We start from the raw sequence: 27,879 nt of genomic DNA, 5'->3' as shown, positions 1-27,879 counted from the left end.
TAACTGGTGTCATTCTTCTGTATGAAGTAAAGTAATAAATATAAGATAAATGAGGAGCAAAGATAAAAATCACAGTGTTAAGTATTGCAGGGTTATTGAGTGTAATGGCAGTGTGGTTATGAAAATGTGAAACAATACCACGCCACTTTGGTAGGGTTAAAAACTGCCTGTTAAAACCAGGGCAGCTTCGAAAACATTGCACTTCATCCGTCAAAGGTTCCCCCTGATGATTCATTGGAGCTGACATCAGTGACAGGAAAAGCAGAGCGATGGAAATCTATTCAAATGTGGTGAGGCTCAATTTCCCCGTTCATGAGAGAACTGTGGGTAATATGTTGGACCCGGACCAGCAGGGGGTAAAATAGCTCCATCAGTCTTTTCAAGTCAAAGTGAGGTGGAGGGAAACAAGTGAAACGCCGATGCATAACACTGACATTTTTTAATAGAATTCATTTATAACAAATGGAACTTGTGTCAGCAAAGAACTGATTTTCATACAGACTTCTTTCGCCACCAATTTAACCTAAGTAAGAAAATAAAAAGCACTCCTTTCATTCAGAAAAAGAAACAGTTTACGCTTACAACTAATCAGAGGTAATTGTATGATCTTTTTAACAAGCCATTTTTTTTTTACAATTTCATTATTTAATTTTCAGTCTATGCATCCAGACGAGAGATAGATAGAGAGAGCAGAGAACACAACGTTTATTTCTGTTAATGACACTCCAAGCTTGAATGGCAAAGCCACAAGAACAGATGGTTGGGGGACAGAATTTTTCTGAAGTCATCTGCTGGAGTTACCATGGCATCAGAACGGATGCTCTTTTTCGCCACAAACTTTATTTTTTTTTTGTCTTTTTCAAGAGTTGATACCTTTTTTGTGTTATTTACATACACACAAAGTGAACGTTTAAGGAGATCTTTTTTTATAGATGGGTTCAAGTAATATATTATTGGGTTTAGAATCAATAGGGCAGTGCATAGTACAAAGATAGAGAAAGTGCAAATCTTCCTACCAGGCCAGCTCTGGCCGTTCTGCAACGTTTCACCATGCATATGAAAAATCAATAAAAGAAAGTTAAAACTGAGATGGGAAAATAAACAAGAACGTAACATTAGCCACCATGAGGTTAAATAATAGCACTTTTATATCTTAAAATTATGACAAAAAGAATCAGTTAAGCAAAAATAAAACACATAGCTGCTTGAGTTACCAAGGGAAAGAAAGCACCTGGAATGCACATCCACAAAGCCATCAAAGAGGGGATGGAGACGTTAAAGATGCTGCCCAACATAAAGACCCAAACCAAACTTAACCCTCTCTGTCTATCCGTCTGTTTCAGAAAAAAAGGACAAACTTTAGGATTGTCAGGACAACACGAGCAACATTTGCAGAATGTATTTCTCTGTATCTTCTCTCTGTAGTGACACACATGAAGTCAAACCTAAGGCATGAAGAAGAAACCCTTCGGTGATGACCTGCGCATTAGGCATTCCTTTTACGACCCAATCGGTTTTTTTTTATTTTTAAATCTGAACATTTATCTTGTAAAAGCATGTTGTGTGACTTCTTTACATCTGAGACACGTGATCTGCAATCTCATCCCTGGCTCTGTGTCGGAAATGTTGAGTTATGTTGCTTATTGTTGAATGTATTCTTGACTGTAGAGTTCAGTAATATATATATATATATATATATATATATATATATATAAACTTTTAAATTCTATTTCACTCAGCCACAATAAGGCCACTGAAAATGAAAAATATGAGCTTTGAAATGTTCTTATTTGCATATATAATCTCATCATGTGACAAATGAATACTACAGGTAAATAAACTATACAATTACATTTACACTAAATGCCTAGATTACTCAAATGATACATTAAGATGTTAAATGAAACATTATAAAAACAGGCATAAATATAAGGCACTCTAAATGCAAAATGAAAAAATAATACTGTTCACCATTGAATGCTTTAAAGAACCACGAGAAGGTGACGTCTTTGTACTTTTGCCCTATTGTGTGGAGCTGTGGCTGCGGCTGTGTGACCCCTCTGTATCTAATTACACACCTGTGTGAGGAAAAAAAAATGCACCAGTGATGCTCTGACTGGCATCTGACATTCCCACTCCCACACCTCGCTCACTTGGGGAACAACAATGTCATGAGTGAATGACATATCCACATAAAAACCCCTATCTAAAAATACACATATTTATTGCACAAGAAAAGATGCACTGAATCAGAACACAATTTTGTCCTACTGATGTGCATTCCAGTGAAAAATCTCATTTCATTTCCCCCATAGCACACATGTCTCAATTTGGAAGCTTTCATAGACAATCCACATGATATATACTCTTTTTCTCATAAATTATTTACTTTATCAATATATTTAGAATGTTTTATTTATACTTTAATATATATTTTACATATATTTGACAATCTGTATCATATATTTGTTTATTCATAGATCATATCCAATTCATTAGGTCCTCTGGTATCACCTTTCTCACATGGAAGAACTAAGATAATCGGTAGCAGCAGCTTCATACTTTGCTCATCCCTGTTGATTCCACAAAGCCCCAGTTTATCTTTATGGGTGTAATTAAGTTACCATGTATGTGATCATGGACAAAAACAAACATTAAAATCAAAACCAAAAAAAATATATCTCTTGAACAAACTTAACATTTTGATAGTGTGAATTCCATTGTGTGCACTAAGTGCAACAAATGGGGGGGAAATAGAAAAAAAAGTAAAAAAAACAAAGAGATTCTCTGCAAAATAGCACATACGTCAGAACAGTTCTACAGCTTTAAAAAAAATGAACATTTAATACGTTTAATCACTTCCTTCCAAGCGATAAATTTGTGTAAAAAAATGAAATTCACACAGTTCAAAAAAAGCACATCAGCTGTATAATAAAGTACTAAAAAACTAAATCAATAATTTTCTTTATTTCATAGATCATTTGAGCTTTACCGTCACCCCCAGAATTTAGATGATGAACATTGTGACAGGAGAAGGGGTATTTATTCATTATTACTTTGAGTCTGTCCTGCTGGACCAAGCGTTGTCTTCTTTTTCGATGGGTTGTCAGTGTGTACTTGATTGTGAAATAGATTTTTTTTTTCTTTACAATGAGCATCAAGTTTCTCCCCCCCCCTCCCCGCGGTTCTGTGTGCCTCCAATGCCTCTCGTAATGGTTCATACTCACTGATGCATTTCTGACGATGTCATTATTGTTCATTTACTTTTTTGTTGTGTTGGTTTTCATTCAGTTTTATGAGCCCCAAAATGAATCCTTGAAGCAAAAGAAAAGGTAATTCCATGTGATGCTCCAACAGTCAGGATTCCCCCGCTTTGTTTCAAAGCGAGGTTTTAATCGGGGTTTGGAAATACTTGGTCCACCGGGAATCATCTTTTTCATTTTTTGACAAGTCATGTCGCACATCCAACACGTAATGAGTTGTTAGCAAGGAGTTAAGGAGTACTTTCTCAAGCAAGAATTTATGGCTCAGAAGAGAGGCTCACTGGGTTTTCTTTCCAAAGGGCCCTCTGCTTTTTTCTTCCGATACTGGGTCTCTTACGTTGCATAGTGATCAAAGCTTCCCAGGTACTCCAAACCAGCTCTGTAGCAGAACTGGTATTGATCCTGCAGACAAAGAAGAGAACATTTAAGCCTGCACTCCCTCTCAGGGATCTTTATACCACATCTCCTGTACCATTTTAAACATGTGTACTCCCATTATGACCCCTGCACCTCTCTATAAACCAGTCACATGAAACGTGTCAGCTGCTTCTCTGGAAATCTTTTGGTTTTAAAACTACAACATAGTATGATCACTTTTTTTCACAAGTGTGAACTGAAAAAATATGACAAGTAGTTGCTTGAAGAAATACTTGCCAATTGTTCTGAATTATTGAGATAAATCTGAAGCAGAGAACAGAATCAATTCCATACATTGTTTTAACAGGTGCTTGCCTTGGTTTATCTGTTTGACTCTCTTATGCCATTCAGTGAATTACTATAAAGTGTGTACACACTAAAAGCCACGGTAGTTGCATTCATCTCCATTTCAGTTTGTGATATCTGTTTTCTTAGTAGGTAACAATGGAAAATAAAAAATAAAAGTAGAAAAAAAAACCCAGCTCACCTCTGTCTGCACCATGGCTGGTCTCTGTGTTCGTAACATTTTCACTGTCTGAAAGATGTCTACTACGCCCTCGTATCTCATTCGTTCCAAGACAATGCTGAGGGTGATGAAAACTCCAGTTCTACCAACACCCGCGCTGTGCAGAGAGAGCGAAGAGGTCAAAGTGAAGCCAGAGAAAAAGTTTGCTCTTGATCAAAAACAGTGCAAATTAAATATGTTGAATAGATGTACAGTAAAATCAGCTCAAGTTGAGATTGTAAGGCAGCCGAATGCAGGTGATACAGTTTGGGTGGGTAGTGCCCGTTTGGTTACCTACCTACAGTGGACCGAGATTGGCCCATCTTGACCGAACTGCTCCTTTGTTTTATGTACTTGGCCGATGAAGTCGATAAAGCCTTCTCCTGATTTTGGCACTCCTTGTTCAGGCCAGTCTGTGAACTGAAACTGCCTTACTGTCCGTGACTGTCCATCCTGAGAACGAAGGATTAAAGAAGAGAGAGAAATGTACAGAGCCCACTCTTTATACAGAACATCAGTCAGATGGCAACGATGGCAGAGATTAAGTCATAAAACAAAATTTGGATGAGAATCTAAGGTATTTAACAGACTGCAAACCTATGGAAGTTATTTCAACATTATCTCTGTCATATTGCGCCATGCCTTTATGTTTTCCATAGAGCAAAAAATACTTTTTGAAAAAAAAAGTTGAGTATGGGCGCCAAGTTTAAAGCATCAGGGGATATGTTCTGTCATCCAAGATGCCTGCCATTTTACCTGAACGTATTAAACATGAACAATTAAGATACTAATTCCTTTGATGTGTTCCCCTCGACAGGGTGCTGGGAGAATCGACTTTGAGGGTGTATTACTTAAGTGATATTGTATCCCCTTGATAAGAAGAGCAATCCCATTGACGAGACAGTGTAACATGCACTACAAAGGAGGGAGCCTGTGCCATTTATCTGCGTAAGCCTTTGATGGAATTAAAACTCTGGCAGCTTGCTGCTGCCGGCACCACATTTGTTTTTTTACACATTGACATGTGTCATAATTCCCACAAATATACTTCTGATTATGCTACACTTAAGGCCATAGTTTGGTATAAACAAAAACTTGACACAATGCCAAAATTTTGAGCTAAAGACGACTGCAATGTTAAATCCAGTCACCACCCGGCATGCTCAACATTGTCATCCAATCTTCAGTCTTTGTAAATAACATTATGCAGATGCAAATGAAGAGGTAAACATATAAACAAGTTGAAAGTTTTCATGTTATTATTGAACCCTTGGTGACCCACTCGCTGTCTCAGTGTCCGACGGTGAGGCCACAATCCAGACTTTGAAAAACAACACACTAGACTAAACTGTAAAACAATAGTGCTTGATTTAGTGAGCCATTACCGCAGCTGTTGATCTTTAAACTTTGTTCAATGAAAACTGTCTGCTTACCCTGGCATCAGTCACTTTGAACTCTCTCAGGATGTACTGGGGCATGTTATACTCGGCCATCGGGTCCACCACAAAGTACTGGTATCTGGCCGATCTCTCTGCTGGCCAGTACTGGTGGCATTTTTCCTGTAGTGAGTGAAAATAGAATCCCACAATGAGCCACAACATTCTCTTCATACACTAGAGTTCATTGTGTTCATTCCCAGATTTTTTAAATTCAATTCAAACTGTATCAACTTTGTGAAAGCTTCTTTTCTCACAGCCAATTTTCTCTATAGAACTATATGTCCTTTTGTGTTCTGTAGCCAAACCAGTGGGGGTTAGCATGCCAAATAAAACTCTGGGTACACATACCCTGCCCATTTCTCTAAGCTTGGTTAGCATAACAACAATAGTAGAGTTGTGCTCCCAGAGCATTCTCCAGAAGTCCTCTGTGGTCTCTGCCAGTGGTCCCTGTGTGGCGATATAGGCTTTCTGTTGCCTGTGGGAATGCATTAACACAACATGGATCAGCTATCATACAGTAAGCATGGAAATTAAACTTTTACAGTTAATACGTTTACACTTTTGATAAAAAATGGTCAACATCTTCTGTCTTCTACAAATTAGCTTCTCTTTCCCAGTTGATATAACATTTGTATTTAAATTGTTGCTCCTATGAAATACCAAACCTCTTTCAAGTCCAAGGAATTCCTACTCAGGCCATCTGATTGGCTACTGGTGTTGAAGCATGTTAGCACTCACCTGTACCCATCAATGAAACTGGCATTGATGTAGTCAGAGCCCTCAACTCCTCGAATGGGCTGAAGACACACTCGCGTCGACTCGTATGGCATTATGTTAACAAGGCGGTTTTTAAACTTGTTGCAGGGGAGATTGGCACTGATGAATCGTGATGTATGGGCTTTAGTGTTGGCTAAACGCTGCAAGGGGACAAAGAAAAAGAGACAGCTTTGAGTGTGCTGGAGTGGAGAGAGGTGACATTCTGTTGTTTGTTTATCTCCATGGTTACTGCCTGCCTCTGACACCAGATATCTGAGTGCTATGATCAATTGCATGACTTTGGTTTCTCTCCAAGTCTCAAGGCAGTATAAGAAATCCAAAATAATAAGGTCTACATTGCTGTTGATGAAATCGACACCATAATGGCCTTTAGTGCTCTGTGGTTATACACTATTTCATGTGGCCTTAAAGTATGGAAATGGCATCAAAGCGATTACTATCACGGCTTGCTGTTGCAGGGGGAAAAATAGCCAATATGATGAAAAGACAGGAAAATGGATACCCAGGCGAGCCAGGAGTGGACAGAAGTGCACAGCAATCTAACCTGTTTATCATCTCTTAGTGGAATCAGCATCCATCACAGTGCAAGAGAGAAGGTGCGTGACAAGCAAGGCAATGCCACGCATACAGCAACACTACAGACTGCAAGGGATTGCGTAAGGTTCATCGAGCCTCTCATTGTGAATGCAGACTACAAGTCCCTCTGGCAAATGTTCAGTGGTGGGGAAAACCTAAGTTAGCCTTGTTTTTTTTTTTTATGGAAACCAAGACCCCTGTTACACGGAGGAAGGGGAAACCAGAATGGGAGAATTTTATCCTATGTTGAGTTTCACAAGCGAGTCAATAGAGAAGAAACCACAGGCCCCTTGCTGTCTGGTGGGGCTAATGGGGACTGGGAAAGAAGTTGTACAAAGAAAGGCCAATCAGCGACACTAAGGCCAAGAGGTGCCATTGTGATGACTGTGAAGTCCTTTTACATTTGACTGCATGTCAGTTAAACACTCTAGGACTTGTACGGTGTATTATATGCAAACTAAGCTGTAAGAATCTCAAACCCTCCTCTCTAATTTTCTGAACTGATGTGATTTTTTCCTATCCTATTACATAAGTAAACGCTTCATACCTTGAACTCAAGCTCCATGCCGGTGACATTCTCTCCTCCCTCTATCTGCGTTAGTTTCTGAATGTAGGCGTATAGGTTTCTGGCGGGCACTTCGGTGGTGCCGCAGTTGACGGCCTCCTGGAGCGCGTCATGTATGAAGACATACTGGTCCTCTGTCTGCACCATGTAGTTGCGCTGGGCACGCATTAGCGTCACATGCCCATAGATGTCCACAGTCTTCTCGTGCTTGATACGTTCCATCATGGCATCAATCACGATGAAGCAACCTGTGCGCCCCACTCCAGCACTGCAGTTGAAAAAGAGATAGAGGAAGGATGTTATTGGATGTGTGAGAAAAGTAAACTACACAAGTGGAATAAATGATGGATGGTCCAACAGTGGAAGTCGAGGTGTTTGGAAAACTTTTTTTGGGGCTTGGAGAACTTGCTCTCTCGTAGCAGTGCCATAAACTCTCTGCGCCAAGTTCGCCACTGTATGGACTATTTGGCTTGGAGTGTAATTAAATCTGAAGTGGCACTTTGTGGAGAAGAGTGCTCGGCAGTCACAGCCTTCAGCGGGCTCACTGCTGGCTTTGCAATCTAGTCTCTCCCCCTCCCCCCTCCGAACCCCACCTGTGCTCTCCAACCCATCAGGACTAATCACTTACGCAACAGTAACATTTAACCTTTATCTCATGGCTCCACAAAGAGCCTCTACAATAATGCGCACACAAAGTCACAACAGTGGGAGAACAATTTTTTGAGGGCTTTGTTAATGTGTCAGGCAACTTCTGAGAAGTGCAGCTGACTTCAATTAATGCCATTCAATTAGTATGGCACACCTAAATGGCATGCACGCTTTGGAAGAGGCTCTAAAAAGCAGGTCTCTTGATTATGATTCACATTTTTATATCACTTTAAATAACACACAGCTAAAAAATAGACCCTGACAAAAAGAAAATACGTAGTTTTTCTCCAACTTTTCTCCTGAACACCAGCTTGAGACATCCTCCACAAATGCTGCCCCCTTTTTTTTGCAGACTGCTGACAATCTACAAACGCTAACCCCTGCACATTAGATGTTTTAATCATGCCTGCCTCAGCACCGAAGATGTTCTCTGATGACAGTTTATTTACCGCCGGGCGACAGGGTGGTGTTAAATCTTCTTCGTTAACTCCCCTCCCACCTTACCCGCAAAGCACAGCATTGACGAGACAAGTCCTTGCACTTGGCACTCCAAAGTAAATAGGTTATTCAATCCATTAAGCTGACATGCTATGAGGTGTGAGCCATGCTCTCGTGCTCTCCTACTTCTGATGGAGCATTTGTTTTTCATTTGCTCTGAGGAAAGGGGGAAAGAGGTTTGAGAAGGGAGAACTCAAGAGGGAGTAAAGTTAGTCCCCGGGGGCCAAGTCTGGTTAATGTGCCATGCTGCACTGGAACTGTGCTGCAAATGGAATAAAGACACATATGGGAGTCGTTGGCTTTAACAAATTATCTCATGATCACGTCCAAAATGGCTGACGACTTCTTACAAAACTCCTCACAGCTCGAGGGTGATAACAAAATTTGCAATGGGACTCAAAGGCAGAATCAGCCTGCTAAGAAAAGTGTCTCTCGGATATTTGAAGAATGAATCACTTCCATGGCCCAGAACACCTCAGCCCTTGGGCAAGGGACGCAGGAACTAGCGGAGATTTCTCCCTTCACCCCAGCTGTTTCCAATCTGAGAACATTTTACAGTGCGAGCCTGAATGTGGGAGAGTGATGACCTACGAGAGAGCAAGTGACAGAGTGACAGCATGGAGCTATAGAGACGGAGACAGAAGAAGATGAGGAGGGATGTGGGGAAGGAGGCGGGGTAGAGTTGTGATATGCAGGAAAAGATGCAAAGAAGTTGTGTAGTTCTAAAGCTGTTTTGTAAAGAGACGAAGCAGCAGGAATATGCAGTTTATTATCCACAATTTTCACCAAATGTTGAACCAAGAAAGGCTTAGAAAATATGCAATATTTACCAACGAGGAAAGCAAGTGTGTGTGTGTGTGTGTGTGTGTGTGTGTGTTTGGTTGGATGAGGTGGTGCAGAAAGCCGAAGCTACATTTGGCAGTTGAAGGGGAGTTGGCAGACTGACTGCACTAATGACCTGACACTGCCTTTTCAGCCAGTCAAGACCAGCTGCTTTGGACTTGGACACACATTAAGTGTCAGACTAATATGCTTTCCAGGAGTTTGGGGAATAGGGGATGGGAGAGAGAGAGAGGGAGAGAGAGAGGGAGAGAGAGAGAGAGCTGTCTAAAATACAGCTGCAATGAGTCCTGAAAAGATAAAGCATGAGCAGCAGTGAAAGCAATTACATATGTATTGTGACCAAATCTCCTGCTGTCAGCTAACCTGTCACCATTTCCTCACACTGACTATTGAACACACGCTCATGAACTCTAAACTCACCAGGATCACTGTGCTGCTGTTAATGGAGTCAATAATGGTTTAAGTCCCTTTGTATGACGCTTGAATTACTTGCTAAAACTGGGGAAGAAAATCAAAACAGTCATTTATTCCCAACTTTGAGGTATTAAATTTTGCTCTTGAAAACAGACTTTAACCACTAACTGGACCTCGTAGGTTCAGCCACTTTTTCCACAAACCACAAGACCGGGTTGGCTGCCATATTTGTCCATTGTGACTTGCCATTACAGTTTGAATGTTCCCCTTGCATGCAACTACGCCATGATGACAGGGAGGTGGAGTCTTGCGGCTCCTTAGTCACCTCTTTCCTGAATGAGAATCACGGCTGTTGTATGAACTTTTGGTGACGCACAGTTACTTTGTAAATATTATAATATGAGGATTTGCAGTTCTTCCTGCTCAATTAAGACAACTAATGAAGAGTCTTTGGGATTTTGACTTTGGAAGAACCTGGAAGGCTTCATTTTGATCACTGGGATGAATAATTTTGGAACAGTTTTATGACAAATACAACGAGACCTAGATAAACACACAGCTATTATTTCTTTTTTTGGCACTATAAGTGTTTTATTCGTCACTGGAAACCAACAGCCAATGCACTGGTTACAAAAACAAGACAAAAGAGAAAGAAAAAAAGCTGAAATCTGTTGAGGTTGTCAGTCAAAACTCTTTTAAAACTGTGGGCTGTTCTATCAAAACTTTCCCTTCTGAGTCACTGGGAGAGGCCAGTGATCTCCATGACATTCAATCATGTACTTTTGGCCTCCTCCATCACCTCACAACGCCTGGGTAGTCTTTTAGCTGGAAGAGCAAAACAGTCCCTGACCTACGGGTTAGTGGAAACAGCAGGAACCAGGAGGGCAGGAAACGTGCTCCAACGTCCGTGGGAAGCAGATATTTTACAAGATGGTTTCATCGTGCCCGCATTGAGAACATGTTCATCAGTTTTAACATAAAGATCAGACTGCCTTTCCCTTTCTGGCACTAAGTGAGACAGTGTCTGGTGTGAAAGTAAGAACTGGAGACAGATCAAATGAATATATCTTGAATTAAATTGTGTATCTTGCAGCATAATTTATGGTTGTTCATAGAAGCTCAACCACAAACTACAAATGACTTATAAAACCCCATTTTTAAGTTGATGTCTGGGTGAAATTTATTTGACATCATGAGGGTTGAAGAAATTGGATATATGGTAACATGAGCTGATCAAGACCCGGAGCTGAAGTCTACGGAAGAAGTGGTTAACCACTGATTTTAAGAACATCTGTGTAATCAGAAAGCAGTTTCACGTGTATCAAAATAATTATTGGGGAACTTAAGCAACACGTGAGGCACGCTAGTAGTTTGTCAGTTTTGTTGAACACAGAGGTATCTTTACAGACAGCTTTACAGAGTAAAATATCTGTTTTGTGCTGCCAACAGACAACATAGATGTCTGTCCATTTTTAATAAACTAACATGTTTGTAGTTGGTAATTTTCAGAACATGGAAGCAGTTTGCAGTTAACAGTCCAAATTAAAAAAAACAAAAAACAAAACTCTGAGCCCTTGATTGTTTATTTTATGTCTTAATAGTCTTTTGAGAAGGCCCCTCGGCATGTACAAACATGGTAAGCTGCTGTGTTTGGTGCACCAGCTAATTAATAGGCAGCTCAAGATACTGTACCACGCTGTTAATTATGTGCAACAAATGTTGTTCTTTCTTCCCTTTAAGCCTTTATTTAGGGCTGCTCTGCATGTGCATAAACAGCCTCAGCAAAATGTCTTTATCTACAGTATATTCCTGCGTAGCCACAAAACACTCCTAACATTATTATGCAAATATGTAAATGTAAAAGATGTCTCTATTTAAAATTGTGGTCCAACATCAAGTGAAAGGGATGCTTCTCAAAGGATTTGGAGCTTGGAAATGGCTCTATCTGATAGGGAGCCAGAGGAATTTAAAAAAAAAAGTCCCATCTGCACAGTGACATTAATTCCTGCATTCTGCTTCATTGTAAAAAAGTCCAGATTTTCAATTTGAAGCCATTCGGCAACTAGCTCTAATTAACTTCAGCATGTGGTAATTCTAATTCTCCAGTAATCCCTTATCCCTTTTTTGTCACTTTCTGACACAACTTTGTATCTATTACACTCACTATCGCTGTTGCTTCATTTCTACTCTTTTTTTTTCTCCTCTTCAGTCACTTGCTCTCTCTCTGCGCCGAGCCTCTGATGATTTCCTGAGTTGAGAGGAGCCAGAAGTCTGTGCTATATCCCCGTGCCTCTCTGTAGGGAGTCTGGTCGCTTATGTAGCTCTGGGAAGTGAAGTTGGCGTGAAAGTGAAAGTTATTTGTTTCAGAAGCAATAACCCGAGGGATAAGCCGGGGACTTGTGGGTTGCTGATGTGCGACATGTTAGCCGTGTAGCGGGGAACACGACAGGTCTGCGAGTGTCTGTGTGTCAGTGTGTGGGAGGAGATGTTTAAGTTTGCTGAGGGCAATGACACTTGTACTCTTTGTGCTATCATGTCGAAAACACCTTCACATTTAGAGTGCCGTCTGTTGGAGCTAGCAGACTGATTTGTTTGGGCTTACATTTTCCTCTCTGTAAAATATTCCTCTTGAGACAATATTTACCTTCTGGTTCGATTCTCATTAAAAAAAAGACCCATATCTGTACACCAATGACGCAGATTTAACCATCTAAATAACCCTGACTGTATTGCATCTTGTCATATGTATTCATATATTCATTACAGCAAATGGAGAGAACAAAATCAATTTCATGCTTCAGGATGTTTTCGTGAAACCATGTCGTTTCTTACCTGCAGTGTACCACCATGGGCCCCGCATCTGGAGGATTGCAAGCTTTCACCCGTCTCAGGAAGGCCAGGAACGGGGTGGGGTGCTCCGGTACCCCGTGGTCCGGCCAGGCCGTGAACTGGAACTGCCGCACCTCTCTCTTCTCACTGGAGCCGTTCTGAATATGGAGGAGGAGAGGGGTGAGTGACCAACATAACTCACACACACACACACTCAAAAAAAATACTCTTGTGGGGTCTAAGAAGCTGACATAAGAAAACAAAATCCAGTTCTCCTTACTTTAAAAAGTGCAAATGTCCTGACACAGTAAGTAGCCAGCTCGACTGTGTCCAGCAGTGTCACTTGGATGAGACCGTATGTCTCTGTCGCTCTTGTTGGCCAGTATTGGTCACATTTCACCTTCAGTGGAGAGAAAGGTCACATTAGATGAGGTCCAGAAAGGACTACATGAACTTTTTATGCCCTAGCAGAAAAAATATTGAAGCATTTCTGTTATTTTTTAAAAGCATAAATCCATAAGAGGTATCAGGACTGAGTACAAATGTAGCTCAGGTCAAATAACAGTAAAATAAATACCCACATCCCCCTCATTCCTGCTGACGAAGTTAGATTTTCTAATCAATGAAATGGCCTGAAACATTTGTATAGACCCGACAGTGCTATTAATTGTCCTGCCATACTCTATAATTACAAAAGGTAACCACAGTTTCCAATCATATTACCGCCTCAGCTTTATTGCTATTTGAGTGTACAGCTTTGTTTCGCAGTTAACAGCCAATAAAACACTTCCATGATAGCATTACTGCTCAGCTGAAAAAAAGGTAGCAGCGTTGGTGTTGGAGAGGAAATAACTGCCATCCAATTCAATTGTTTCTCTTCATATTGTCTGTTAGACCTCATGCAGCTCAACACAAAATCGAAACATTAGCGTGTTCAGCATATTGTGTTTCTTTATGCTCTGTGACTGTTGAGAAGCACGTTGAATTTTCAAGTACCTCAAACATTTACTATGAACTGATTTCATTTCCGAAGCAGCTGCTGTAGCACTGACACCAGGAGCGCAGAGGGATTGTGACATCAGGGGTATAAGATGATTCATAACAGCGTTTTACTTGCAAATACACAAGCTTTATATATGCAAAACATAAAAAGGCAGCTCGAGAGCCTCCCAGTGAATGATATGACTGATTAATATGAAAGACAGGAGCTGTTGGCTGCAACAAAAGCACATTATTATGTACTACAAATGTCAAACAACTTAATAGCATTGCAGGATCAGGGAGGAGGATGTCTCACAGGAAGCCTCAAAATCAGAGCCAAGGATCTCGCATCAAAAAAACATATATAATGTCGAACAGTCACCTGACAGCGTGTACCAAATTAAACCAGTGAATCATGCATTTTACAGTGCGTACAATAATAAAGGCAGCCAGACGAGTTTATTTGCTTTGCAGATTGTTCTGATACCGAATGAAAACTGCTCTCTGGATTGAGTCAGCACCCCTGTTAACACTACACCAGGCTCCTAGAAAAGGCACACAAGTGTGAAGGTCATAAGCTTGTGGAGTCTCTTAAGCTTTCATGTGCTCCGTCAAACACTGCGAGATGTGCCAGAGAGAAAGCGAGAAAGTGCCTTTTGTCCATGTCAACCTTAAAAGAGTGGTTAAGTGCATGCAGCTCTAGTCTCTAGCCTTTGATCACTGATTGTAATCCAGCGCCTTCAGCAGTGCCGGGCTAATGAAGGGAGAGATGCGCCTAATCAGTCAGGATAAACAACAACAGAGAGTGTTTTAAAGACAGGATCGAGGATATCAGGAGGTAACAGAATGCAACCTGGCCTCTCTTAGGGAATAAATAAGGAGGCAGCGAGGGAGGGCCAGAGTACGACAAACTACAAATTAAACAGGGTCATAAAAAAGAGATAAGCTGTGAAGACATCAGACTGATCGCGTCACTGATAGGCTGTGAAGAGTTTGGAGGATCTATGCTGCAAGAATAAAGTGTCTTTTTTATCTAATTTTAATACATCTAAAGATAGGGAGCACTGCACAAAATATAGCTGTGTATTCAATCTCCTACCCTCGATCTCTCCTCCAGTTTGGTCATCATGACGATGATGGCGCTCCTCTGCTCCCAGATCATCCTCCAGAATTCACCAAATGTTTCTGGCAGGGACCCTTGGGTGGCAATGTAGGCATTCTGCTTCCTGTAGCCGTCAATGTAGTTGGCATTGATGTAGTCACTTCCAGGGATACCTAAAATAGAGAGGAGAGCTCAGTTTGGTTGACTCAAAAGAAGATGTATCAAATAAAATGCATCTTTATTCGTCTCAGACATTGTTAGTGAGACAATAAATGACGCAAAACAGTGGCTTCGCTTTCTACGCTGCTCGAACTCTTGATTTTCCCTGCAGTTGTGTGAGATAATGCCAGATTTACCCTCACATAAAGAGACTATCTTCTGTGTTTTCTGCAAGTATTAAATAGAAAAACAGCATAAAAACTGTCATATTTGCAAGCAATGCAACAGTCCATCAGGATTTGTGTTTTCTATCAACAACACATTTAAATCCAGTTTTTGTGCACCTCTTCCGTATCTGCAACTGACTTCCAGATAAAGCCTGGTCTGTAAAAGTCTATCACCTCACACAGAGAAAAACAAATCCACAAAAAACTAGCAAAACAATTCCCCTCCCTCCCCTTCCCCTCTTCAGTTCCCCTCCTTCCCTTTGCTTATATTAAATGAAAGCCACAGCAGCCTTTTTCCAATCCGGGCGAATGAGACAGAGCTGACAGCTAGTCAATGCTCGAGGACTGGCAGTTTAGGGGCTTCGTGCACACATGGTCGACCAAGATAAGTCTCATCTGCATGGACGCCACGTATCAGAGAATCCCCTCACTCCAACTGCTTCCTCTCTCCCTCTATACCCCCAGACTCCCTTTTACTCCCAGGTAACTTATTCATCAGAAAAAAGAAAAGAACATGGAATATGAACACATTCAGAAACCCACCCCCATGCTTTATTATTTTTAAAGAATATCCCTCGCCTTCTCTTTCCCGCTGAAAACCATCCACCCATCCAAGCAGCTGTGTTTTTCGCAGTGATGGACAAGGGATAAACACAATTAAGCCCAGCGCGTTTTCAAATTGAAAGGCAAAAGCAAAAAAAAGAGACATTACTGTGCTTTAATGAGAATGAAGCAACTTGTTTAATGCACATTGGCAAATTGATTTTGCATTTATGCTTTCTGTCAGTCAGGATTTGTGAAATTCTACCATTTTCTCTGTCACTATGCTAATTGAGGAATAAATACTGGTGCAGCGTTGTTTAGCACTCAGCTCAGAGGAAGCAAAGGAATCTCAAAGGAATTACAGAAACATTTGGGCTGCAGCATTGTAACGATAAGACTTATGACTTTTAGTAGTAGTAGCAGTATACTTATGTGACATCATTGTGCATCTGTAAGCAGATGGCAACACTATTTCTCAGATTTGTCCTTGTTTTTACAACAGAAAAGAGTCCTAAAGCTGCAAAATTTGATCTTATTATCTAGATGAATGACCTCTTTGTGGAGCAGGGAGACAGTAACTTCAGTATGGCATTTTTGATTGAATAAAGAAAGGGCTTGTGATAACGCTCAGATTAAATATAGAACAATGTTACATTGGGTGAACTCTTGTGTAACTAAAGTCTTTAAATAAAGAACAAAATGTTAGGGAATTTAAAAGAAACAGGGTATTGGTAGAGGCCATGCTAACACAAGCTAATAAATACACATCAAAATAAGGAGCTGTTTAATGTGAAGACTGAAGCTAAAGGGCTTTGAGGAGTTTTTCACTGATTTTGAAATAGTCTCACTCTTTTGCTGATGTCCTTTCATCACCTACATGATTACTGGAGCAGGATTAGCATGAAGATGTACATTGTTGAAGTAAAAATAAGGAATTCACGTTGGCAAGAGCCACATCTTTTGGTGATGGTGCTCATGGGAAACGCTGTCTTCATCCCATAAAAGCACAACTGATATCATCCTAAGGGGGGGTCACCAGAATCGACAATATGAAAACTTCACACAGTGCCTTTAAGATACTAGTTTAATCCTGCTTTGCCCTTGTTTTGTCTGGTCTGTCAACTTTTCAAGAGCTGCCTTGCCTGTCGACAAAAGTACAGAAAAACTCAGTGATGTCGAGACTTTTTAAGTCCACAAATGCACTCAAGCGCCTGTATTCCAAAGATTCCGCTGATCCATCCTTGTATCAACAGATTCTGAAGTACTGGTGCTGTCTTCAAATTCTGATGTCAACTCCCAAATCCCTTTTTTCAAAGACCTCAATCAAAGTAAACAATGGACACACTGCATGCCAAAAAAGCTTTGTTCAAGCTTTAGACAGAGAAGAGGATGTCCCTCATGGCCCCCTGGCTGAGAACGACTGGCTTTCTGTAGCACAAAGGCTCCAGTGTAGTTTTGCAGATGTTTTTATACGTTTGGCTAATGGAGTTCCATCAACACTCAGACACACTCATACGTTGTTTCTGAGAGCCGGCAAAAAAGGCTTTCTGAGTCTTTATCTATCTGTTTTGTCATTAGCCATTTTGTTTATTTCCTCCTCCCTCTGTGGGAGCAGCCCAATTGAAATGGTTAATTAATAGCTGTGTGTGCATGTGGAATTGTGTTTAATCCAATAAACTGGTGGAGGCGCTTGCACTTAGCAAGCTAGTTCAGAGTGGCCTTTCATTTCTCAGAAGCCGCGTTGTTCTATGAACAAACTCTTTCTATGCAGACAACTCTGACTTAACTGGTTTTACTGTAAGATTTAAACTTAGTTGTAAAAATGTGCATTGGCTTGATATAACATGGATTGATAGCTGACTTCACAATCCATAATCACCTGTTCAAGTCAGAGAAAAAGATGCTGCTCAAACTTAGTTGCATCTCTCTCTGTAGGTTGTTGTTTTTGAGTGAAAGTTGACTTTGTCAAACGCCTTCTCTTTTGCAAGAACCTAAGGCATGGAAAGTAATAAGTATTCTGACTTTGTTGTGTCGGAGTCTATTGTAAAAGTAGAGTGTGGTTGAGCTCCTGAGGTCTGAAAGGTGCAGCTGCTCTGGCTGTCTGTGGAATCAATACAGCAGCTGGGAGGGGAGATGTTGGTGGGCGGCGTACCGTCAATAGCAGAGAGCAGGACTCTGGAATGGTCGTAGGCAATCACGTTGGCATATCTGTTCTTTGGTTTGTTGACCTCCAGGTTAGAGTGCTCCCATGTGAACTGCTGGCCCGGGTCGATGGACTGTGAAGAAGAAAACCTGTTCGTTAAAAGTAATGTTTTACACTATATTACATAACAGTTCTTTACTAGGATTGAGCTGAAATAATTGACTAATGCCCATGTGGTTTTCAGGGTGGATCAATATGAAAAAGCTAACAGAAATGCCGCCATCATCAGAGGGACATAGTAAACATAACTTGATCCTTTGTGCTTTACCAAGATTTGATTTACATCTCTTTAAGTGTTTGCTTAAAGGACACACTTTGACTTGTATTTCTTGAGATGTTTTCCAGAGCTGTGTTTACCAAGGCTGAGAGGAAGGCAGTTTAAAGTAGTGAAAGCCTTTAGAAACACAGTTCTTTATCACCAACGCGTTCTTCTATTCCTCTTTGTGTGTGCACCATGTTTCTCCAGTAACATTACATTTAGCTTAGAACTAACATTTTGTGTAAATTTCATGCATAATTTTGACAAGTGCTGAAAACACATCTCAAACAAATTGTGTATAAGGCAAGGAAAAATGTCCTTCCAGGAAATATTCAAAGATTGTTCTTTGAAGGATAGGGGGGTTATAACTTAAGAGGGAAGTTAAGATTAAAGATGGTGAGTGTTCGAACCACAGGGAAAAGTTTTTGTATTTCAATTTGTGGTGTAAAACTGTGGAACAGTGTCAATATGGAGCTACAGCAATGTCAGAACATAATGCAGTATAAAGAAATGATTTTCATGAGGTACAAGGAGGAAGACAAGTATTGATAATCACGAGGGGTTTACTTTTGATTGTCGTTGTAAATATGAAGATTTGACTTGTGGGAGTGCACTAATATAATGCCAGATAATAGTGAATGAAGTGGTAGGATTAGATAAGTTTTAACTTCTTCCTACTCTTTTTCGCACATGTAAAGTAAATTGTTTCACTGCTTGCTAATGGAACTGATTGATTTTGTTTCTTTTGTATAGCTATTTCTTCTTTTCTACTTGTGTTATTTTTCTATTTTACTTTTATATTTTCGAAATAAAGACATCAAATCAAATCAAAAAATCAAATCCTGTTGACATATCTCTGTGGACATCTATTTCTACACACCGCTCACCTCTTTGAAACTAAGAATTGACCATGTAATGTTCTTATTATAATAATGTGTAAGGTCATTAAGTCCAGTCTCTTTTATAGAGGGCTTCTGTTGATTAGAATGAATGCAAGTGTATTCCTCTCAGTGGAATCTATTCAGGCCTCACGACATGTTATAAACATGAGCCTAATCAAAGCTAACACTTTTAATAAGACATTTTTTTGCCTTGAAACTTGACTTTAATCTGGATAAGTTCACATTTTAGAACTATGTGACCTGTGTTGTCTTTGGCATCAAATAACCTCCACATAGAAATGATTAGATTTAGACAAAGACGCATTCTGAATTGGCCACAGAGGAACAGCTTGTATTCCATTGGCTTTCCTCGTTTAATTTTTTTGGACTTTACGGCGTACGTTAGAATACCTCACCGGAGACTACTTGAGACACAATTTGCTTTCCAAGCCCTCTTTCAGCTTTGTAAAGCAGAGATTGATAATGATCCCTCATCAGCCATAAATGAACTATAAAATATAATATCACAAAGGGAAATTACAAAGACATGAAAGATAGCATTTCATTTCATATTACAGGGAAAACATTGTGCTTGTGTTCTTAATGAGTATGGACAACTTTTATGACTTAATCTCTGGTGAAAGAGGCAGAAACTCTGCTGCAATAGCAACACAGCCACACTGACCTTGCCTATCATCCATCTGAATATAATCATACTTTATGACTTCTTTAGGGTAATTTCTAGAAGCAATATGGCTAAGGAATTAACTATATTATTCATTTTTGGCCAGTTTAACGATGGACACATTACAATGATCCCATGAATGTAGACTGACATACATTAAAATGAATTTAAGATCATATGAACCCAGTGTGAACACAGTAAATGTTTGAGAACTCTTTTTTTTTTTTTTTTTTATCAGCAGCATCACGTTCAGCCTTAATGTGCTGCAGACTGCCTAAGCCTAATATTTTATCACAATATGTTGAAACAGTGGGCTGCAACATTGCTCATAATAAAAGTCTTCATTTCATTGTGCCCGCAAAATTGCTTTCCACTGCTCTGGAATACGCACTATGAAATTGGAATTCAATGTACTTAAGCTGCAATAATGATTGGGCAGCTTGGCAGCCACCCATATAGTGACCTCATAGAATTTGGAGCCGTTGCAGGACCCACAGAGAGAAATGGGCAGAGAAGGAGAGAGAGAGGGACCGTTACTATCTTACACTCACTGCCCCCAAAAAAAGACCTCTATCTCGCCAAGTTCTTCAGGCTCAATGAGTGTTCTGCAAACACGAGTTCACTGATGCCTACGTGATCATTAAAACTCTAATGTTTGAAGTTCTAGGGAGAAATATCAATGACATATCTGTAAACTTTGTTCCTGGATGTATTTAATGTATCAAATAATCTGGTTGGATTTAGTTGAGTATTGGTCAATCCCATCATAGAAAGGTTTTAGGTTTCTACAGGATAAACAACACCGTCTATCCTGTTGGCATACTGTTTGTGTCGTCTTTCTGATGTTTGTTGCTTCCAGCACATTAGGAGTTCAATGTGTGTTTATGCCCACAGATGTGAGTTGATGAAATATTCAAAGAATGTCTATGTCAATCGTTGAAAAGACATTGAAAAGTGTGAAAAAATGAAATTCTTTTTGAAGTCTATCAGAAGACGATGATTAAAGCTGGAGCTTTAGACCAGATCTGCTTCTGTCACACATTCCCAGTTATTTTTAAGTCACATAATATAAAAATTGTGGCTAATGAATAGAATTAAAATAGGATAGCAGGACGCAAACTTGTGATTCACTCATTCATCCAGGGTGTTTTTTCTACCATTGTAGAGCTGTTCAGCCTAAGTATCAGCACATGCACAGTCTTTCTTTTTTTCTTCCTTTGTTGGAAATGTTTAAACTACTACAATATCTCTGAGCCTTCTTGTTGACATGAAATAGCCTATAATGGTCCCTTTCTATGATTTAATATAGATAATGAGATCCCTGGATATCACATCTGTTCAGACGGGATTTAAACTACCACTAGAAAGTAAATTGGAAGAAAATCTTTCACAGTAACAGCCTCCATTCTCCTGTATCCCATGTAATTTATAATTTATCAGAATTATAAGAAAAATGACATGTTGATAGCTGGTTATAAAGCCGTTGACATTAATGATTGGATGTTACGACCTGATCTACCCTGTTGTAAACCAAATTTCAACATGGGAGTCTCGGTTCATGCTCAATTGGTTGCTGCACCTACAACTTTTAGTCCTCTTATTTTCTGATTGATTCACATGGTAAAAAACATAGGCGTTTCTAGACACCTCTAAATTGAATCCCAGCACCCCTAAAATTTGAGAGATTTACATTTTTTTTACTGTATGTCTTTTTTAACAAGCTAGAAAAGTTTCAAACCTATACGGTAGTTGGTTAAAAGGTAATATTTTAACAACAAAAATACAGCAGCTCCACCGCATTTTACATGTTGTGCATTGCATTTCAAATGAAAGTCCAAAAAATTACTTCAATGTCAATTTTTGGTACTCACTATAAGGGGCTGGTTTACTCCAGAAACATACATACTGTTGTAATGTACAAAACAGTGAAATGTATCTTGCCGGCTCAGCACCCCTAAACATCCAATCCTAGAATCACCCCTGGTAAAAATGTCATTGAGTATGTTGCATTAAGGGGACTGATGCAACTAACTGCTTAGGTGATTTAATGGGACCACAGTGGACTATTTAAACCTGGTAGAGTAAAACTCCCAGATATGAACTGATAAATGCTATTCTAACTTTTATTGTAGAAGAAACATGTCATTCAGATATGCTTCTCTGTGTGGGTTTTTTGTATGATATAACTATTTTACTTCCACATTTTGATTGGTTTAGTCATAAAGGCCTTTTTCACAGCTGGGATTATTCACCTGTCAAAGCAGGAAAAGCACAGGTGTTACCAATAACTTTAATGGCTGTCTTTTTTTCTATTCAAATGTCTCATTTAGTCATGACGAAGACCCAGGCAGTACAAAAGCAGGGTTTAGGAACTGAAAATGTATTTAAGCCATTTTTTAATATTATAATAACACCTGTGTGATTCTTGCTGTGACATTTAAATACCCTACCACTTCAAACAGACATACTGGTGGATCTAAATCCCTGAGCTGGTCTGGGGTAATATTTTGAGTGATGGTAGTTTGGCAACCATCCACCAAAGTCAGTTGACACATTGTTGACATGATTTGACTGATTTGAGGTTGGCATGGGTGTTGAACGACATGATTAAGGCCTCAAGGACAGTACAATGAAATGTAACACTAGGTTTCGTCTATCACAGTTGGTATAGATAGTGCTTTGAAATCACAGTTACATGATTAGCTGATACTTGCTCCAACTTTGTTGTTTTAACCCGCTCGATACAAGAATCAAATCACAATAAGGAAATCAACACCTTTACAGACGATTACCTCATATTCCTGTGAAAACTTGAGGTTGTCGTTGGCTTTCAGACGCTCCTGATGATCTGCAAAGTCCATAACTGGAATTGGAGGGTGGCTGGCCATACCTGTCAATCAGACACACTGAAGGTCAGTCACCTGTCTGTGTATGAGGGCATCACCCAAGCAAAAGCCAACAGTGACTCATTAGAAAAGCAGCATGTGTGTTTAAAAGGGAAGGAATGGAAAAGTGGATCTTGTTATCGGCTAGTTTGTTCACTCAAAGCAGCAGCCATGCTCATAAAGAGAATATGGACACAGAAGCCAATGAGAAGTCATCCAGCACACTGGGACTCTCCCTACCGAGAGAGAAGAACGTTATTTGCACAGGAAGCTGCCGTGGACAACGAGCATGACAGGAGGACACAGACACAAACAAACATCCCAGAAAAACAAACAACAAAACAACGCTGAAAATGTTAGGCCAGATGTTGATGTTCGCTTTGAGTGATGACATGTTTTCAGGCTGTCATTTCAAACTCTGCCTCCCGTGATGTCATAGCAATAACACCCGATGGGTTAGATGAAGATGGAAATTCAAGAGTTGGTAGAAAAGAAGGGAATAAAAGCTAAGAAAACAACCCCAAAACAAATCATGTCAAATGCATAATCGAGACCAACTAACTTGACAAATGGAGGTTACTGGGGTGACTGGACGCACCTGAACCTGTGGAGGAAACGGCGGTGTATTAAGTACATTGCAGGTGTTATAGCAATGCGATGACTATTTTCTTCTTTACAAACAGAAGGTAGAGATTGTAATGTGACAAGAGGTAGTCGGTGATTATGTGTCTTCTAAATGGGACATTGATTAGTAACACACAACTTATCATGCTAGAAGCCTGGCTATGCAAGCATGCTTATTTCTGAGAAATAAGAAAGCGTGCAGGGAATTCACATCCTAACAGCGCAGACCAAAACAGTCATTGGATTTATTTCAGGGTGCTGACATAGTTTATAGTAGGGGGAGAACGGGGTTGGTTGTCACACGGGTTGGTTGGCACACTCGTTATATCTCACTACCAGAGGGCACTGTCTCTCAAATTGGGGTATGGACATTTCCAGAATTAGGATCAGAGCTCACCTACATAGTCTTCTCTGGAGTAAGACAGCTGAACTTGAGGTGAGAGGACTTTTTGTGTTTTTCATGTCAAATTGTAAATATTCAGCTCCTTAGTATTTTTCTTCTAGGCTTTTAAACAATGGGTTTATAACAAAACAAGTGTTACCCTTACAAAGTGTGAGGGGAAAGCTATAGTTTAGATTTTTATTAATTAGCTAAGTAGTTGTTAGATGGTTGTTAGCCTTGATGCTAGCAAAAAATTCCAGTTGGGTTTGGTCGTCACATTCTCTTTGGGGTTGGTTGTCACATGTAACAACCAACCCCTATGTTGGCAAAATCATGCATGGTGAATTGAGTTGGAGTGCGCAGACCCTACATTTGCCATCACTGTAACTCAGACAGTGACTGCATGTAGCCTAGTTGAGTAGGCCGTGACAGTAGTAGTCTGTGACAACCATCCCCGTGATGGGGTTGGTTGTCACAATTTGTCAGAGTGTCTTTGATAGTTAATTGCCTCTTTGTTACAATGAGTTGGAAAATGAGAGGGATACACATTTCAAGCCAACACCTTAAGCGTCAATTTAATGTAGGAATGACTATTGAAAGATGTTTTGATGATGAGCAATAATCAAAACAGTAAAAAGTGTGACAACCAACCCAGTTCTCCCCTACTCAACAAAGTTTGGGCTTCAGTTGACTTTGACATCGTAGAACTGACTTAGCTAAATATGAGTGATATGTTTCATCAGTATGTACAAAGGCTCAGATACAGCCCAACAAAAAAGCAGGTTTGAGCAATATACACTCACCAAGACCCCTTTGTAACATGCTGTCGCTGTCTAGCATTTGGCCAAATATCTACAACAAAGAATCCAGGTGCCATTTTGAGACATCAGTTGGGTGACAGCCTCTCTCCCTCCGCCACTGAGGTGATGTTTCATTTCAGTTGCTGGCACAAGTGGGCATTAGCTAATGGAAGCCGTGCCTTGCTTTCCCACCCACTCTCCCGTCTCTCAGAAAGACGGTAAGGGGTGTTTCTATTGCAGCCCGCTACTCAAAATCCATTTCCATCACTAGGGGACAATGAAAGTACCATTTCCAACACGCCGTCGCTCAAACATCAAGCATCCTTAAGATGAAAATGTCCACTGAGGGGTAAAGAGGTGAGAGAACGGGTTGAGAGAGAAGGGGGAGAGAGGTGGCCTAATGTGGAAGCGCTTCAGGGCTTGAGAGGGAGTGGTCACGTGGTAGAAGAAAAAAAAATGTTTGGTCCTATTTGAGCGGCTAGAGAGCCAAGATACCGGCTCTCAGAAAAGGCTGTTGGGAGGGGGCAGAAATGATGGCTTGAGAGGCGAGTGAAATAGTGGGAGGATGGTTGAGATCACTCTGAGCCAAAAGGAAAAATACCCCTCTGCCAGGATGAAACAGCCAGTAATGGTCCTAACATCATTGAAGAGCTTTCATAAATATGCATAATCTTTTTCAAAAAATGAGCCTGCAGGGATAATTCATTCTCCTTTCATACGAGCTGACCTGAAAAATATGGCTTTGATATTACAACATTATTGGCAGTCTGTGAACACCTGTCCCAAAGCAATTGGTGCCAGAGGGACTCGAACAGCAGTTGAGTGTCTCTCTGCATACCTCCTTTTCAGGTGATGAATAGACTGTGACTCCTATCTTTTCCCCATGGCCAAGAAACAACAAGAAGCCAGAGCATGACCGTTGACCACAGCTCACCTCTGCACAAAGTTCAGAGCAAGTGAACACTTTTGTTTACAGCTTGTCACCACTTGTGCGTCGCCATCCATTAGCTCTCATACCACCGCGTAGTACCACGCCGCGACACGTTTTTTCATTTTCCTCACCTTCCACGATGCAGCATCCTGTGAGTCCTAGCAGCAGGGTAGCATCCAAGCAGGTCGGCACTATTCTGAGTAAGCATGACAGGTCTTGATGACCTCGATAACGCAGGTGCAGAGGAAGACGACAGCTGCCATGAAACTGTCAAGTTTGCATTTCTGCCTCTTCATTTTCCACTGAGAAGTGTCTCCGGGGAGGAAACTGTCAGTTTTGACCCTCCGTGCTTTCTCTAAGCACCTGTCTCCCTATCTACCTGCAAACTGCTCTCTCTTGTTTTATGCTAATCTCTCTGTGAAAAACAATTGTGTCATTTTTCGGACATTATGGTATTAGCGATGGAAGCAAATGAGCAAACAATGAATGATACACAGCTATTTATGAGTTAGCTTTATAACTCAAAGAAGCAGTCTGCAGCATCAGCTTCTCTCTTCACAGTGTACATTCATTATAAATTCACAGTGAATGTGATTGACATCACTGCCTTTACTTGGAATACATACCAGGTGTTTGGAAGTTGAGACGTCGCAGCTCAACGGGGTCAGTTGGATGATGAAGGGGCATTTCTTTGCTGTTGGGGAGACTTCCTTTCCTAGCTTCGGATTCTGCCCTTTTTCTGCAGAACAAACAGGAAGTTGTCATTAATCATTGTTAAGAATCAACTACTTTTTCTACTCTTACTGTATCCTATACAACCTTAAAGCTTGCTTCATGGTCTAATAAACCCTGCAGGCAAATATGTGATTAAGGAGGTGACAGGACTGCATTCTCACACTACACAAGGCTACGGGGGTGGGATTAAAAACATCACCACTTCACAGTATAATACAAGCCCGCACAGTAGCCCTTGTCATTAAGTGCTACCTTAAATGAGGCTAATGACAACTTTTCATTGAAGGTGTCAGAGAGTCAATGCTGCTCTTTTGAAACAATAGTTACAGGGTTGGTTTTGAATTGCATTATACAGTAACCTGAGTTTTAAAAACAATGCACCTGCAAAGGTATCATTAACTTAGAGGCTAAGTTAATGATATTTCTTCTTGTTATTAAATCCACTTTGTTAAAATAGTTTGTGTTATGATTGCAAGCTTTAAGATTCAGATGTGTAAACACTCCTTTCAAAGCAACTTGTTTATTCATAATCATTTCATCTAATTCTTAATTTAGATGGTTTACATGTTTTGTAGGTTATAACTGGTAATACCACATGTGTATCAGATGGTATTGTGGGTATTAATACATTATAAATTCAAGTTTTTAGCAGTTGAAAAAGTCATATTTTTCTGATAGAGTAAAATGTGTTTTACATGTGTTATTTTGATTTAGCAAATAGCGTGATTTCACAAATTACATCAGCTCCAGTGGGCCAGATATTTCTCTGTGTTTAGATATAATATGAACAGTCCAGGGAGCAAAGAGGTTTAAAGGGGATTAGTTTTCCTCTACTTCTTTCTCACTCTTACCTGTCTGGTTTGCTGCTCCATTGGTCAGCAAGAAAAGAAATATCGACACAACATTAGGTGGTAAGACCTTTGGCTTTATACAGCGGAAAATTCCAGAAACTTTCCTGTGCAATAAGTGAATGACTTCAGAAGGTACAAATGATACCAATCATATCTTACTTTAGCTTTACGTGCAAGATTAGCGATGCTTCACACCAGAGATTATGCTCAATTATGCAGCCTTGGGGCTCTTTGTCTGAAATACTACAGATTCCCAGGTGCATCCAGGATTTGTACTTTGTATTTCTGCTCTTTCAAGCAGTTTCAGCTGATTGCTTCTTGTTCAAGCATAAAAGTCATCACTTGACTCCTAATTGCTGCGTGTGTCTTTTTCAGCAAATACACTTACATTTGTGCATTTATTAAAATCAAGAATTATGCACATTATGCATATTCAAGCTTCATGCATTAGCTATTACAAATGCAAACATGTGGGATTCTAATTTTGAATGAATGTGCTTTAATTAAGCGTGTTCTGTTACCTTTTAGTTGCTGCTTTGAATCCCTTTTTATTTGAAATAAACCAGAAACGGTTGGTTTTGTAGAAGACATGACTTGACTTTCAATTATTCTATGTGAACATGCACATCTTACTCTGATTTATGCTCTCTGTGATGAAGCTGCACATTGTTATCCTCGTGTCCTTTCCCCAGAGCTCAACATAACATGGTTGTTGCCCTTTGTTTTGCACTAGAGGAGCACTCTGTCACATAAAAATTGATCTTGACAAGAGAAATATCTCCTGGTTATGCACTGAATGTTTCTTAACGTGGTGGTGACAGCGGCTGGGTAATCGATGCGTAAATCTGCCTGCCACA

The 27,879-nt window shown here is 40.2% G+C and overlaps 1 protein-coding gene across 2 annotated transcripts in view; it reads right to left on the bottom strand.

Moving 5' to 3' along the window:
• Window positions 1-690: 690 nt before the first annotated feature.
• The window catches only part of LOC117807284 (receptor-type tyrosine-protein phosphatase delta-like), a 429,954-nt gene continuing 402,765 nt past the window's right edge, over window positions 691-27,879 (bottom strand). For both annotated transcript variants that reach the window (XM_034676508.1, XM_034676509.1), the window contains 14 exons: window positions 26,063-26,175; window positions 23,262-23,303; window positions 22,607-22,704; window positions 17,939-18,062; window positions 14,855-15,030; window positions 13,055-13,174; window positions 12,778-12,932; window positions 7,525-7,810; window positions 6,363-6,541; window positions 5,973-6,099; window positions 5,619-5,744; window positions 4,484-4,638; window positions 4,168-4,303; window positions 691-3,665 (listed from right to left, as the gene is read on the bottom strand). In XM_034676508.1, the coding sequence (XP_034532399.1) occupies window positions 3,597-3,665; window positions 4,168-4,303; window positions 4,484-4,638; window positions 5,619-5,744; window positions 5,973-6,099; window positions 6,363-6,541; window positions 7,525-7,810; window positions 12,778-12,932; window positions 13,055-13,174; window positions 14,855-15,030; window positions 17,939-18,062; window positions 22,607-22,704; window positions 23,262-23,303; window positions 26,063-26,175 (1,906 nt within the window). In that variant the 3' untranslated portion in view covers window positions 691-3,596. The remainder of the gene's footprint in view (window positions 3,666-4,167; window positions 4,304-4,483; window positions 4,639-5,618; window positions 5,745-5,972; window positions 6,100-6,362; window positions 6,542-7,524; window positions 7,811-12,777; window positions 12,933-13,054; window positions 13,175-14,854; window positions 15,031-17,938; window positions 18,063-22,606; window positions 22,705-23,261; window positions 23,304-26,062; window positions 26,176-27,879) is intronic.

This window comes from Notolabrus celidotus, chromosome 23, assembly GCF_009762535.1.
Source record: "Notolabrus celidotus isolate fNotCel1 chromosome 23, fNotCel1.pri, whole genome shotgun sequence".
NCBI lineage: Eukaryota > Metazoa > Chordata > Actinopteri > Labriformes > Labridae > Notolabrus > Notolabrus celidotus.
The sequence above is the reverse complement of the archived record's forward strand: the minus strand, read 5'-3'. Positions and strand labels throughout refer to the sequence as shown.